Source organism: Camelus bactrianus, chromosome 11 (assembly GCF_048773025.1).
Source record: "Camelus bactrianus isolate YW-2024 breed Bactrian camel chromosome 11, ASM4877302v1, whole genome shotgun sequence".
Taxonomy (NCBI): domain Eukaryota; kingdom Metazoa; phylum Chordata; class Mammalia; order Artiodactyla; family Camelidae; genus Camelus; species Camelus bactrianus.
Window position 1 is genome coordinate 37,836,418 of NC_133549.1, and position 14,005 is coordinate 37,850,422.

General features: G+C 42.1%; 1 protein-coding gene across 1 annotated transcript in view; it reads right to left on the minus strand.

Moving 5' to 3' along the window:
- SORCS3 (sortilin related VPS10 domain containing receptor 3) overlaps window positions 1-14,005 on the minus strand; it is a 565,587-nt gene that overhangs the window by 47,447 nt on the left and 504,135 nt on the right. Inside the window, exon 15 of the mRNA XM_074373664.1 lies at window positions 204-321. Within this exon, the coding sequence (XP_074229765.1) occupies window positions 204-321 (118 nt within the window). The remainder of the gene's footprint in view (window positions 1-203; window positions 322-14,005) is intronic.

The window sequence follows — 14,005 nt, forward strand, 5'->3', positions numbered from 1 at the left end:
TCCAGGGTGCAGAATGGTCCCAAAATATCACCTGCTCCTGCCAGACCTGAGTGTGTGGGCTCCAACCCTTCCCCCTACAGCCACCCTTATTCTTGGATGGCCCAGCACGTCCCTCCCTCAATTAGGAAGGCCCCCGTACAACCAAGCTGGGCTTGCAGTGGCCCCTCTTTCTTGAAACAGGACTCCCCAGGCCTGCGCTGTACCTGATTGAGCAAGTGCCAGGTCTGAAAGTCCTCCCTGGTGCAGCGCCGGCTGAAGATAGATTTGTAGTCCACCTTCACCAACTGCCATTCGGAGCGGAGGCTGAAGTGGCCAAAAACTCTAAGTGTTTAGGGGAGAAAGGAGAAAAAAGCAGCAGAGGAAGCCCCGTAGTCAGCCACTCGTGCACAGAGACCGGAGGGGCAGGGGTGGGGCTGACTTGCAGCCTAGGCTTTACCAGCTCTTCCAAAGTCAGGTCTTTGAAGGCCATCGCGGGGAAAGTCCACGCCCACATGACACTAGCCAACTGACAGGGTGGTCACTGTGGGTTTAAAACCCACTTTTTTTTTTTTTTTTTTTTTTGCAAAAGTAATATATGTGCCTGACAAACAACATTTTAAAATACAGAAAGGCATGGAGAAGGAAACATTTTCCCAATAGTCTCCAGGGAGAACTGTTCCTCCAATGTGGACACAGAGCCTTCTTCTGAATACAAGTGCTAGGGTTGGATCCACCGATGTCCACTGGCAGGGACTCAGCTTCCTTGTCTGTAAAGTGTACGTGTGTATGCTGGGAGGGGGTATGGACTAGCTAATCCGCAGTATGATCGACCCCACCCATTCCAAAATTCTGGTCCCATCTAAGCACGTTTTAGTTGAAATTCCCAATGCTTAATTCACAGGAATACTGCCCTCTTCTCCCCATTCCCTGAAAAATCATCACCATCTTATAAAAGGAGCACGTATTCATGTGTAGTGGGGAAGCACTCTGTCTGTGCGACTTAGACAATCAATACTGACCTTTCAAAGCCCAGCAGTTGATAGCCCTATAAATATGAATGATCAATCGTTTCTAGAAAAATAGAAAACAAGACTGATCATTCATACTCCACTCGGGTGGCGTGTCTTATAATTACAATGCAAGGCATCTATCACAGTGATGTAAAGGGGAGACCAGTCATGCCGGGAACCGAAACCGACAAGTCTTTCAAGGAACTGGACGGCAAGACTTCATCAGCCTAGCAGCCCTGGATTCTCCTCTTTCCCCTACCCCCCCCCCAAAAAAAAACTCTCACAGGGACACCTAAGAGACTAACCCTCCTCGAGGGACATTTCCTTCTGCCATCTGAAAGATGAGGACTCTTGGGGGGAGGTGGGGCTGGCTGAAATTGTGAAACGGAGAAAGAAACAGAATTGTTTTGTAGATCACCAACTTAAAATACACATCAGGAAACGACTTTTAATGTTCTATTGGTTACATGTTAAAGTTTTTTAGAGCTTTGGGGAAAAAAAAAAGAGAGATTAAGCAGACTTTGAGGGAGAGACTGAAGGTCTCTCCCTTATTAAAGCTGTATGGTGCTTGCATGAATCTTACCTCAGCCCTGAGTAGTAGAAGCCAAGGGGCTAGAATGTCCTGGGTTGTGTGGCCAACACAGTGTGGGGTACCTCCCCCCAGGTTCTCTCTGTTCCACTGCATTCTTGCTATATTCAGTGGTCTCCAAATCCAGTACACCCATGCCCGGTCTGCACTAAGGGATTTCTACCATTTTGTTCTGATTCACTTCTCGGAAAGGTCATGAGTCAGTCAATTTTAAATCTTTAACAAAACAGTTATTTCTTATAAAAATTTTCTACTTGTTTGTAAAGAGGAGAATTAGGTTAAAAGCTCATCAAGAAAACAAACAAATCAGTGGGATTTTTTTGAAGAATGTCTTCTTCCCTCTCTATCTACCCTACCCAAATCCTCCCACATTCAAATGCCACCTCCTCTAGTAAGTCTTTCCTGATTGGAGCACTCTGAGTAGCAGGGTAATAGCGATGCGGAACAAAACCAAAACACTTCTGCCTACTCCAAATAGTCGACAGTTATTTCATGGATCACAAAATACATGATGTCAGATTAACCCCCTTCCTTTCTATGAAAGGATCACTAGGCAGCTAGAAGAAGGAAACATGAGGCACGTGATTGATTTGGGTATCAGCAAGGCATCTGACAGCGTCTGTTGTAGTCTTGAAGAAAAGATGAAAAAATATGAGCCAGGTGCTAGTAAAATTATGTGGCTGAACAGCACCTAATTAAGGCATTAGAAAATCAACCAGGAGGGAGGGTGTGAGTAGGCAGCTGCAAGGTTCTGCTGTCTGCTCTTTCTTGTTCATCATTTTTATTAATGACTTGACGACATGAAAATAATGGTCATCATTGGAAATTGCATTTTCTGGTGACACAAAACTGGAAGAAATAGTCAATATGCTTGACGGCAGAATCAGGACCCAAAAAGGTCTTGACAGGCTGAATTTAATAACATGTGACATAACAGGGAAAAATGTCAGGTCCTTCTCTGGCAACTACATAATTATTGGATAAAGAAATGGGGCTTGGTGCAGCTCAGGATAAATGATGATGATGATGGTGGTGGTGATGATGATGGTGATGATGATGGCGGCTTAAGAATTTTCATACACAGTGTGACTAACAGAAGTCAACTTTTCAGAGAGACCGAAATTACTTAAGGTAATCTTGGAATGCATTAATTAATGCAGAATTTTTGTATACTGTCTAGAACAAAAGAGACAATATCTCAGTCTATTTTACATTAACTACAACACAAAGGAAAACTGTAATTGGTCTTGGATGTCACCATTCAAGAAGGATATAGACTAAATATCCCCAGAGCACATGTAGGGGCTTTGGTGGTGGCAGTAGAGTTAAATTCTCCTGAAATTTTAAATAAAAATACGCATTTATTGGCATAGGTGTATTTACCTATGGAGAAATTATATATATTCTATCAGATTTTCCAAAGGGTTTACAGTTCCCAAAGTTTAAGGACCACTGAAAAAGAGAGTGATTAAGATGACATATTGGATTAAACAGTAGCTCCCCAAAGAGATACGACCATGCTCTATTCCCTGTAACCCGTGAATGTGAACTTACAGGGAGAAAGGTCTTTGCAGATGTAAGTCAGTTAAGGATCTCAAGATAAAATCACCCTGGCCCTAAGTCCAATGACAAGTGTCCTTACAAGAGACACAGAGAAGAGAGACATGCAGAGAGGAGAAGGCTGTGTGAAGACAGAGGCAAAGACTGGAGTTATGCAGCCACAAGCCGAGGAACAGCTAGAGCCCCCAGAAGATGGAACGAGCCCAGAATGAATTCTCCTTTAGTGCACCAGTGAGGGTGCGGCCCTGCTGCCACTTTGATCTTGGACTCTGCCTCCAGAACTGTGAGAGAATAAATTTCTAGTTGTTTTTTTTTTTTTTTCAGCCACCTAATTTATGGTCATTTGTTACAGCAGGCAGGAAATAATATAAATGGCATTATGACTGGAGACCACTTTTCATCCACCTATCCAAGAGGTGCTATAAAAACTATGGCTGGTTAACCTGCAGATAGATGACTTAGGAAGGGGCAAGGGAGGGAAGACCATGCAATGGGCAATCTAGGCAGATCTCTTGAGCGTAAAAAAGTAACAGAGTTGCCCACGTAGGAAAGGAATGCTGGAGATTAGTCAGCACAGAACTTCAAGCTCAGGCTCAACCATTTCCCAGAGCTGATGCTGGGGAGGATACAAGCATCACCCAAGTGTAGGGCCTGGTTGACCCTGAACTTCTAAGGATGTCCACGTTGGTGGTCTTCCCAACCCTTCAGAAGATCTGTTCCTGATCTCAAAGTGCTCATTTCAGGCCTGAACACAAAATAGGCGCCCACTCAGGACTTGTGGACTAACTCAGACTCTTCTCTTCTGCAATCCTGGCAGATGTGTTCCTTCCATCTATATTTCTTTGGCTTCTATCCCAGACTCCTTAAACCATGTTCCCCAGGTCCTTCCCCAAACCGTTAATGGACGGACTAATAGGTTCACTTGGGAGTGTGGGAGGCTGCTCTCCTGTGTGATCACTTTTATATGCCATTATGCAGATTTTTAAACATTTACTGTTAGGATTATGAACTTTGTTCATTTTCTCATTGGACCCCCAACTAAGATGGTAAAACTCGTTAACAACTTTCAGACATTAATGTACTATCTTCCATCCGCCATCAGTTCATGGTGGACCCCTCTCCTGTGGGACATACGTGACTCTGAAACAGGGTCTCTCTTTTACAAAGAGCCAGCTTCCCTAAATATGTCCAGTCCTGGGTTTACTCACTGCTCTTCTGATTAGAGCACATGTAAGGTGAAGAAGTGACAGAAATGCAGCAAACGAAGCAGGAGAGAAAATAAGGACTAATTTAATTTCAACAATTTCTCATCCCTTTTTATATCCACCTTTAGAAGAGATACTAAAATTCACAACAGGATCTGTAGAAGTGAGACCCCTGCAGAGAAGTCAGAGTGGCCTTCATCAGAAACCACGTCCATCACTTTGGGGTGATAAACACTGAGTATATCCACCTGGTTCTGAATTAGAGAAAGAGAAAACCTAGACTGCTTCTGATTAATAATACAAGAAACCAGCTTTCCAGATAAAAGCTTCTTATCTCCTGGAAATGTTCCTCTAAAATGTATCACCAGTAAAGTAGGAGCAACATACTTGTCCCCTTTTGGTACCTTTTGGGGGAACAAAGTGGTTCGTATATCAATTAAATACAAAGACCCAAGAGTTATTTCTAAAAGGATGTGATTCCCAAATCAGGGGCTACTTCTTTTAGAAAGTCTTCTGTGACTGTTTCATATAATACTGAATTCTCATTCCTCAGAAACTCAAATCATCCCATTATCTCTAGACCAGAGGTTCTCCACTGTCTGCATCAGAATCCCCTGGAGAGCTTGTTAAATATACATGGTCTAAGATGCAGACTTTCTAATTAGTATGTTTTGGGTGCCTGACTATTTGCATAGCCAATAACTCCCCAGGTGATGCTGATCTCATTGTCTCCAGGACCACTGTTTAAGAAACACTGTTCTAGACCACTTATCCAGAATTTAAATTGTTGTATTTTTGGTCCAACTTGTATCAACCACCTTGAATGCTGTGTAAGGCTGGGGATGTTCTTGAACTTCTTTGTGCTACATAAAGCCTTTCACCAATAGATACATGACAAAGAATAGCTAATTGATTATTGAGCACCATGGAATAAGGCAATTCTAGAGGGTGGTTTCACTTTCAAGTCTTTGATAAGCAAAAACTTATTTTCTAGCATGCTCATATCCACTATCATCCACAGTCCCACTTCCTTGCAATTACCAAGATAAACTATTTTGACCTACGTATAAAGAAACGTATTCCAGTTCCCCTTCTTAACTCAAGGCGTATTTTCACCAAGATAATCAAAACCCTGAGAAAATGTATGTGAAAATCTTGAAAATTCCAATTGACAACAAATACGTATTACTATCTCCATCATTCTCATTGCTGGCACCCACACAGACTCATATCCAAGGTCCAGCTCATCAGAAGCTTTCCATAGGGTTGGCTTAAAAACATTTTTGCAAGGTAAATACTAACCTCAAATGCAGGGGCTTTCTTTTTTCTTTCTTTCTTCTTCTTCTTCTTCTTTTTTTTTTTTTTTTTTTTGGTGACATCTTCTATAGAGCCTTAGAGAATGTGGATCCCTCATACATAAATACAGATGGCTGTCTGGGAACTGGTAGCCTACCCTTTAGTTCCTTTTAAGAAGTTGGTCCCAAACACAGAACAAAATAAATGAATCCTCAAAGCCATTTCTCACAATATGGATTTTCAGGAAAAATCAATTAAAATTTATTACTTCTGTTTTTCTTTTTCTTTTTACCTTGTCACCTGGGTTTTTTTCATGAGAATTTTTGGCTCCATTCAAGATTCACCTTCTTCTTGGGCTTTACAAGCCTGAAACCATCTCTTTCCTCCTTTAAACTCTGTTGCTAAACGTGTGCACTGTTGATATGACTGGTCGAAAAGTGACCTCCTGCACTCTTGTGTGGTTGTTCTAACATATAGGTGGTCTGAGCACCGTGGCAAGAGTACTGGGCAAGGAAACAGAAGACTTGTCTTTTCCTAGTCCTTGTCTGCCACTAAATTAGCTAGGTGACCTTGAGCAAATCACTTCATCTCTCAAGCTTTCAGCATCCTTACAGAAGATAATTTTTAATCAGTGACAGATACACTCAAAGGATGAGATACAGAAATAGTCTAGATAGAACATGGCCTTTTAAAGACCATTTCCAATAGTTTATTTTCTTTCAATCCCTATGTCTCCCTCCAGGTGGACAAGCGATCTATCTCCTGGTGACCCCGTACACAAAGGATTTATCTCTTAGAGTCATTCATCCTTGTCTTCACTGGCACTTCTTTCATATAACAGATGCTCAATAAATAGTTCTGGGTTGATTAATGGGTAGAATTAATCTATCAAAATCATCCACATCTTCCAAAATTGGGCTTTATCTGCCCTTATTTCCGGGTCAGAGGACATGGCTGAGTTGTGTGTCCTCTGGGGTTTAGGAGGACGAAAACAATCTCAGGAAAAATTGCAGCAGCCTCTCTACCCCTCGCTCTCGCGGACTGTGCTAGGATTTCTGCAAACAACTGTGATTTGCTGGGATCCTAAATAACACACCTTCTCTAATCCACCATCCAGACCTGAGTAAGCCTTGTGGGGAGGGACGTGATTAAGTCGAGGGAGGAGGGTGGTTTACAACATAAAAGACTTCATTAGAATTCCATACACATAGAGGGGGAGCTACTCATTAATTAAGTGATTTCAAAGGGGATCTCGGAACATAATTGCTATAATTTAGGTGGAAACAATGCCACACTAAATGTAATTAGAGGGGTAGGCTCTTAAAGATGTTTTCCTCTTTACAGGAGAGCAACTCTGGGTCACCTGATTCTCCCCTTCATGGTAACCTGGTTCTTTTTTCGACCTCCCAATACACCAGCTTTTATATACAGTTATAAAAGCGAGAGAAGTTTCAAGGAGAGAGTGGTTGACCACAATCCTTCCAAGAGGAAAAGGACGAGAATTCATTACCAGGAAACCACTGGAAGTATGCACAAAAAAGAACGAACAGTGTGGGTGGGGAGCTAGACTAGGAGGATGTCGCTGCAGACTGGCTTTTGAGGGGACATCTGATGGAACTCAACTAGGATAATATTGTGCTGTCATCAGCCTGCCCAGGGACCTCCCCCTTTCCTTTATCGTCCTCAGTGACGCAAGCACCGGCACCTTGAGCTCTTATAACCACCAACCTTCCCATCTTCATCTGCCCGAAGAAAATCTTAAGAAACAAAGCAAGGCCAAAGCTGACTCTGTCAGTTTCTTCCTGACTTTCCCCTTCCTGTTACTGCAACTGAATTCTCAGTCATCAGGCAAGAAACCTTTACGTGAGCAAAGACTCAGTCTACAGCACGGCCCTCTCTCCTAACCTCCAGCCTGAGGCTCAGTCCTTTCCATTACACTTCTACAAAAGCTCTCACATTCACCAACTCCATCTGTGTCCCACTGTCACATCCTAATAATAGTAATAATGGCTGCCACTGATGGTTACCATTGATTGCATGTTTATCAGATGCTGGGGACTCCGGTGAATGTTTCATGGCTGTTATCATTCTGAATCCTCCACGTAATGCCTTGAGAATCTTAGGCACAGCCATTTCAGATGAAGAAACTGAGGCCTTAGGGCCATGTTCAGGGTCAAGATTAAGCTGGGGTTCAAGCTGACATTCATGGAGGCCAATGCTCTTACTGGCTGCGCTCCCTCCTGCTGAAGACTCTATTCCAGGCTCTCAGTAACTGTTCTCTCCTCACTAGTTTCACTATTTTATACCCTATATTCATCTTCATGAAACCTATCCTCCACCTGTTTCCAGACAGTTGTCTTAAAGCATTGCCCCCAAAACGCAGCATACCTGCTCAGAAATCACGGTTATAGAATAAGGACCACATTCCTGGAACTAGCATCCCATCCCACATCTGGACCTCATATTCCTTTCCAAACTTTTCTTCCTTCTGCCCTCTTTGTTCTGGCCAAACTGGTCTATTTCCCTTTCTACAAATGCCTACGCTACCTAGACACTTGCTTATGTGTGGACAGGCACATGTGCTGATGATAGTTGTGGAATACTTAGCAGTTTCCGTGGTGTGTTTGTGCGTGCATGCACACACCCACACACATGCCCACACACCCATTACTGATTCCACACTTTGTTTTTGCCATGTTCTTCACCAGAAACATCTTCCTTCAGTCTTTGCCTGTCCCCAAACCATATCAAGCCCCAACCCAGATGACGTCTCCTCTTGGAAGTGTTCCTTAGGTATCCCAAGTCTGAGTGATCTCTCTTCCAAACTTCTGACTCCCTGCATGAGAGGATGGTAAACGTCCACAGAGGCAGAGTCTAGCCCTTTGTTTCAGTAACACCATATCCTCCTTGTCTTCCTCTTTCCTCTCTAAGTGGATCTCTCCCCTCTCCTCCTCTTTCCATCTTTGCTGGTAACTTGAGTCTTCTTCTCTGTCCCTACACTTGACTTTGGCAATCGTATTCATTTCTTCAACTTCAACCTCTATGCAGAAAACTTCCAAGATACCTGCTCTTGTTACTGACCTCTCCCAAGACTTAGTCGTGAGTATGATGCTCAGAACTTTGAATTTGATTCAAGAGCCTCCCTCCCTACCTTTGTGGTATTATCTCCTGCTACTTCACAGTGTAACTTGTGCTCAAACTGAATTCCATTTTGTTCCACTAAAAGAAGTGTGCTTTCCTACCACCTGCTTTTCCTCTGCCTGGGATGTCTTTCTCATCATCTTATCTTGTCCCACTCTTACCAATTCTGCAAGTCTCAAGATAAATAACAAGCAGTAATTCTTGGGAGGAGGGGAAAGAGGGGAAGGAAAGTTTTTCAACTCTAGTGACCAGTTATAGTGACCATTCTGATTTCCTCTTAAAAAAAAAACAAACTGAACATAGGAGGGTTTTTTTTTAACTTTACTTTTCTTACCATCATTCAAAATTTTCAATCTAATTGTAATGTTTAGAGAGAATATAGTCTCAATGATATCAGACCTTTAGAATTAGTCCAGCCTTCGCAGATGACCCAGTGTATAGTCAATTTAAAAATATATTAAATGTTTGCTTAGAAACATGTATTCCCTGTTTGTTGTGTGGAGAGCTGTACATAGTTCTTTTAAATCAAGCTGGCTAATAGTGTTATTCATATCCAAAACCACACTGACTTCTTGACTGCTTGGTCTGTTGGTTTCTACACGAAGTTTATTAAAATATTCCCCTGTGATATTTCAAATCTTCCATTTCTCCTTGAGTTTTGGTAGGTTTTTGCATTATGTAATCATTGCACTATGTAGGTTTTGAGATTTTTCTATCTTCTTGATGGATTATTCTTTTTGGTTTTAATTTAAATGCTAACTTTTCCATTATGCTCTCAATGATCTTCCTTCCTTCTTGGTCCCTCTCCTTCTTAGGAAGAAAAAAATGATCTCTTTCCTTTGAATTTTTGTAGCCTTTTTTCTATACCTTGAGGATCACCCTCACCAGGTATCAAAATTTATAGAATATGTACATAAATATCGTATCATCCTTGCTAGACTTTAAACAATTGCAAGTCTGCAACTTACATAAGCTGTGCCTTACACACTGTTAAGTGCTTGCCATTATGTGTATTTTCTGAGAGCCAAGAGAATGAAGCGGTTAAAACATAAAAGATGTCGGCTTCAGACAGGCCAAGACATGAGCCCCAGTCCTGGGCCAGTGGAAAGCTGCTTATGCATATTAATTAGACTTCAGTTTTCTCATGTGCAGAATGAAAATAATAACAGTACCTAACAGAATTCTGGGGCTTAAATGTGTTGTATATTTATAATGTTTAGTATAAATAAAGAAATGAATCATTTAAACTACCATTTGTATTTTATATAATAACACCTAATTATGGACACTTACTCCGTGTCTTTTGTTGGATGCTTGAGGATTTTGTGCGCAGACACTGTGCGTCAGGCTTTAACAGCCCCATTGTCTCTACTATAAGACTTTGCAAACAGTATGTATTCTAGCAGAAGTCAATCAAATAACAATAACAATAATAATAATTAGAAACACCAGTATTGGCGGTCATTTATTGAACAATTAGAGTATGCTAACCACTTTGCCTGGATTATCTCATTTCATTTATTGTCCCCAGGTAACAGATGGGGAAACTAAGCCTCAAAGAAGCTAAATAACTCATCCAAAAAAGTTACACAGCAAATGGGTGTTGGAGCCGGGAGTTCGATTTAGGTGGTTGTTGCTAATATTGTAATACAGTTCTCAGCACCATGGCTTTCAGCAAGGCTCATATCCCCTTTTAAGCATTTTGTGACTCATTAGCAATCATTTGACTGCACAGTTTGGCACAGAGGTATGGGCATAGCAGTGGAGGTTCTCTTAGCTCCAGCTTGTAATAGGCTGCTTGCATAAAAGGCAGAAAAACCATGAAATGTATTAAACCGAAGTCACAGTTGGAGGAGGTAAGAAAAGAAAAATATGCAGCGAAGATATTATCCAGAGAGTTCCAATTATGTCCCAGCTGGTCTCAAGGTCTAGAGCATCTATTATGTGGGGAATTATGCACTTGAACCTGAACTGTGACAATCTTCAAGGGCTTGGCCTCTAGTTGGGAGTCCCTAGGACATGAAAAGAATAAACAGAATTATAAAGTCTTAATGCTTAAGACCAAGGGTTCTTAGGGATGAACCTTTGGCCCAACCCCTTCACTTGCTAGCCAGAGAAACCAAGGCCAGGTAAAGTAGCGACCTGCTCAAGAACACAGAGGACTAGAACCCAAGTCACCTGAAGCCCAATTCTTTCTCCCACTGACTGCTTTTCATAGGAAACCTATGAAGCTTGCAAGTTGAGTCACGGTGCACCATGTGTGACAGTAGTACCATGAATAATTAATTGCTAGAGGAATCCAGGGTAAAACATGATCACATCCAGGGCTACAATTAACCAAGGAAGGATTCAGATAAGACCCACTGTCCACATTTTGCTGGCTTTTACTTAAGGCTCCTGTGCCTAAAGAGAGCTCTGGGTTTTCCAAACTCTAGCCTGTGATTCTGAAACTAGAGATGTGTGCTACTAGTTTCTTCTAAGAGAGAATTTTCTTTGATGTGCTGAGATGTGGCATTCCTCTGCACAGTCTAATGATCAAATGAGTCATCAGAATGAAACAGACAATGATGTTTCCTGCCTCTGGGGAAAGGAACTGCTCCCCTCCAGAGATGGCTTAGCTGTCCCCATCAAGCCCCTAAGGTGGCTGAAGGTCAGAGATCCCAGGGTGATGGAATCTAAGTCGGGCTTTACTGGTGGCCAGCAAGCTGGAGGGCAGACATAGACCTTCAATTCACTAATGAGGGAGAATCCTGGTGGGTGCCAGGGAAGAGGAAAGATTCTCCCATTGGTCCAGTGTTGTGTTGCCTCCATATTGACACATAGATAAATGTGCCCCAAATCAAATGCTCTACAATGACCCAGCCTGGCTACATGCAATTCCCCCTATTGACACACTGGATTTACTTCCCATTCTTCTAAGTAAACAATTAAACCTGCTGTGAATTCCGGTGAGTCACACACCATCTTCTCTGCCACCTCCGTCCAGGACTCAGAATTAGCCATTGCTAGGAAACCGCAAATCCCAGCTCAATCCTTTTACCCGGCTTTGACGCCTTTCACTGGCTGGATATCATTAATTTGAGAGCAAATTACTAGAAACCTGGAAAACAGTTCTGAAATACCAGCAGATTTATGATGAAGTCGTTTCACAAAAGGTCACGGGCAACCCTGCTATCATTAAATCTTTCATTAATTTTAAAATACACAATAACTTACAAATGCAGCATAAATTAACCGGATGACCTTGAAGAAATTATTTAGAGAATTGCTTCATCAGAAGCCACTATCTAGCAATTTCTTGAATTTTTATTTTACAAGTGGGATTTTGTCTTTTTTCATTCTTATCTTTGATTGGGTTCCAGTAGCCTGTTGATTTGAAATGATTTAGTATGAATTTGCTCAGAGCATTAGTTAGCACTGGAGAATGACAGTGGGCACCTAAGACTTTTCTTTCCTTTAGGTCACGACCTCAAAGGCGGAGTAAGTGTGGCCCACACAATCACCCACACACACCTAAATGCAGCCTCGACTCTTTTGCTCTCTGGGAGCTACTTTTTTTTTTCCATGAGTACATTTTGATAAATGGTTTCTCTTCTCTTGTTACAGAAAGAATGCATTCTCGTTATGAAAAATTAAAAATTACAAAAAGCTATAGATGAGAAAACAACCCCCCCACTGGAGGTAACACTTTTAACATGCTGTGGTATTTCCTTCCATTCACTGACAGTGTTCTTCTTTCTCAGACTGAGATAAGTAACTATCAGAATCCACAGCCAGAATTCGAATCTTTGGAAGTTAGAGGTAACCTTGAGATCTCTTTCTCTCTCTCCCCTGTCCCCTCCATCTCTCCCGACTCCCTCCCTCAAAAAACACACATACCACCACCAGCACCACCACCACTACCATTAACAGCTCAGAATTGGATTATGGAAAATATTCCATAAATACTAGAGCTGAAATAAACTCCATACCAAATTGATCTCTCTTCTGCAGGGTGCAGAAGAGGCTGTGGAGCATGGCAACTTCCCATCAGCAGAGACCTCAACTGTCCTGCTCATGCCGCAGCCCAGCTCCTAGCCCTCTCAGAACAGTGCCTACCTAGGCACTCAATACATATTGTGGAATAAACAAATAATAATGTTCTTGTAATAGCAACTTGATACATGTGGACTCCTGAGTTCTTAAGTATTTCTATAGAGTTCAGTTCTTTCTGAAAAATGAAAAACCAAAGCCTCCCACCTCCCTATGCCTCCATTTGCCTCCTGCCTCCATTAGCCCTCATCTCTGCTTCTGTGGAGGAGGCTGCTGAGGACCGACTTCAACTCAAAGCAGAAAGAGCAGCGTCCTGGGAAGGCCAGCCATCCGAGGCCCACAGTTGTCGGCCTCCAGAAATTCAGGCCACATCCTGGGCTGTCGGTGTGGGTCCTTGCCACCTGACCGTTTTCCCATTAGAGTGTAGAAAGGATTAGCGGTAAAGCAGGTCAGTGGCTGCCGGGGAATTGCACAGAGTGAAAGTGAGACATGAACTGGACCTTAATAGAAACAGGCAGGGGATCAACAGCAAGGATTCATGCACGCAGGGCTTGTGTTAGTTCCGGTGAGATGATGGGTGAGGTGGTGAAAAGAGGCAGGGATTAAAAAGTCCTGGGAGAGGAGAGGGAAAGACTGAGAAAAAGACTAAAAGGCATGGGACCTGAGGAGGCAAAGGAAAGAAAGCTGATGTTTCAATGCATTTAAAGAAATCATTCAATAGCCAAACAACTTTGACTGTTTTTTCAAAACTTAGTAAGCTCTTTCAGTGGGTTTGAAAGCTTATTAAAGTCCACAACATTGGGATGTGGTCTGTGAACCTGAGAAAGATGATTCGGGAGCTGGGTGCTGAAGGAGAACCCAAGAAATGGAAACAGAAAGAGAAGATGGATGTTCAAGATGGGATTTAAGAGAGGGAAATACATGGGAATTAAAAGAGCTGTAACTGGGACATTATGCTGTGCACCAGAAATTGACAGATTATAACTGACTGCACTTCAATTGAAAATAAATAAATAACTAATTTTTAAAAATTAGAAAAAAATAATAAAAGAGCTGTAAGAGAGGAGGGGAAGTAGGGGCATGTGGTTTTCCTTTGTCATTGTATTTCTCAGGCTCCTACTTTATGTCAAATCTGGAACTAAGTGACAAAAAGAATCAGAAAAAGGATAAAATTCAGCCTCTACCCTTAAATA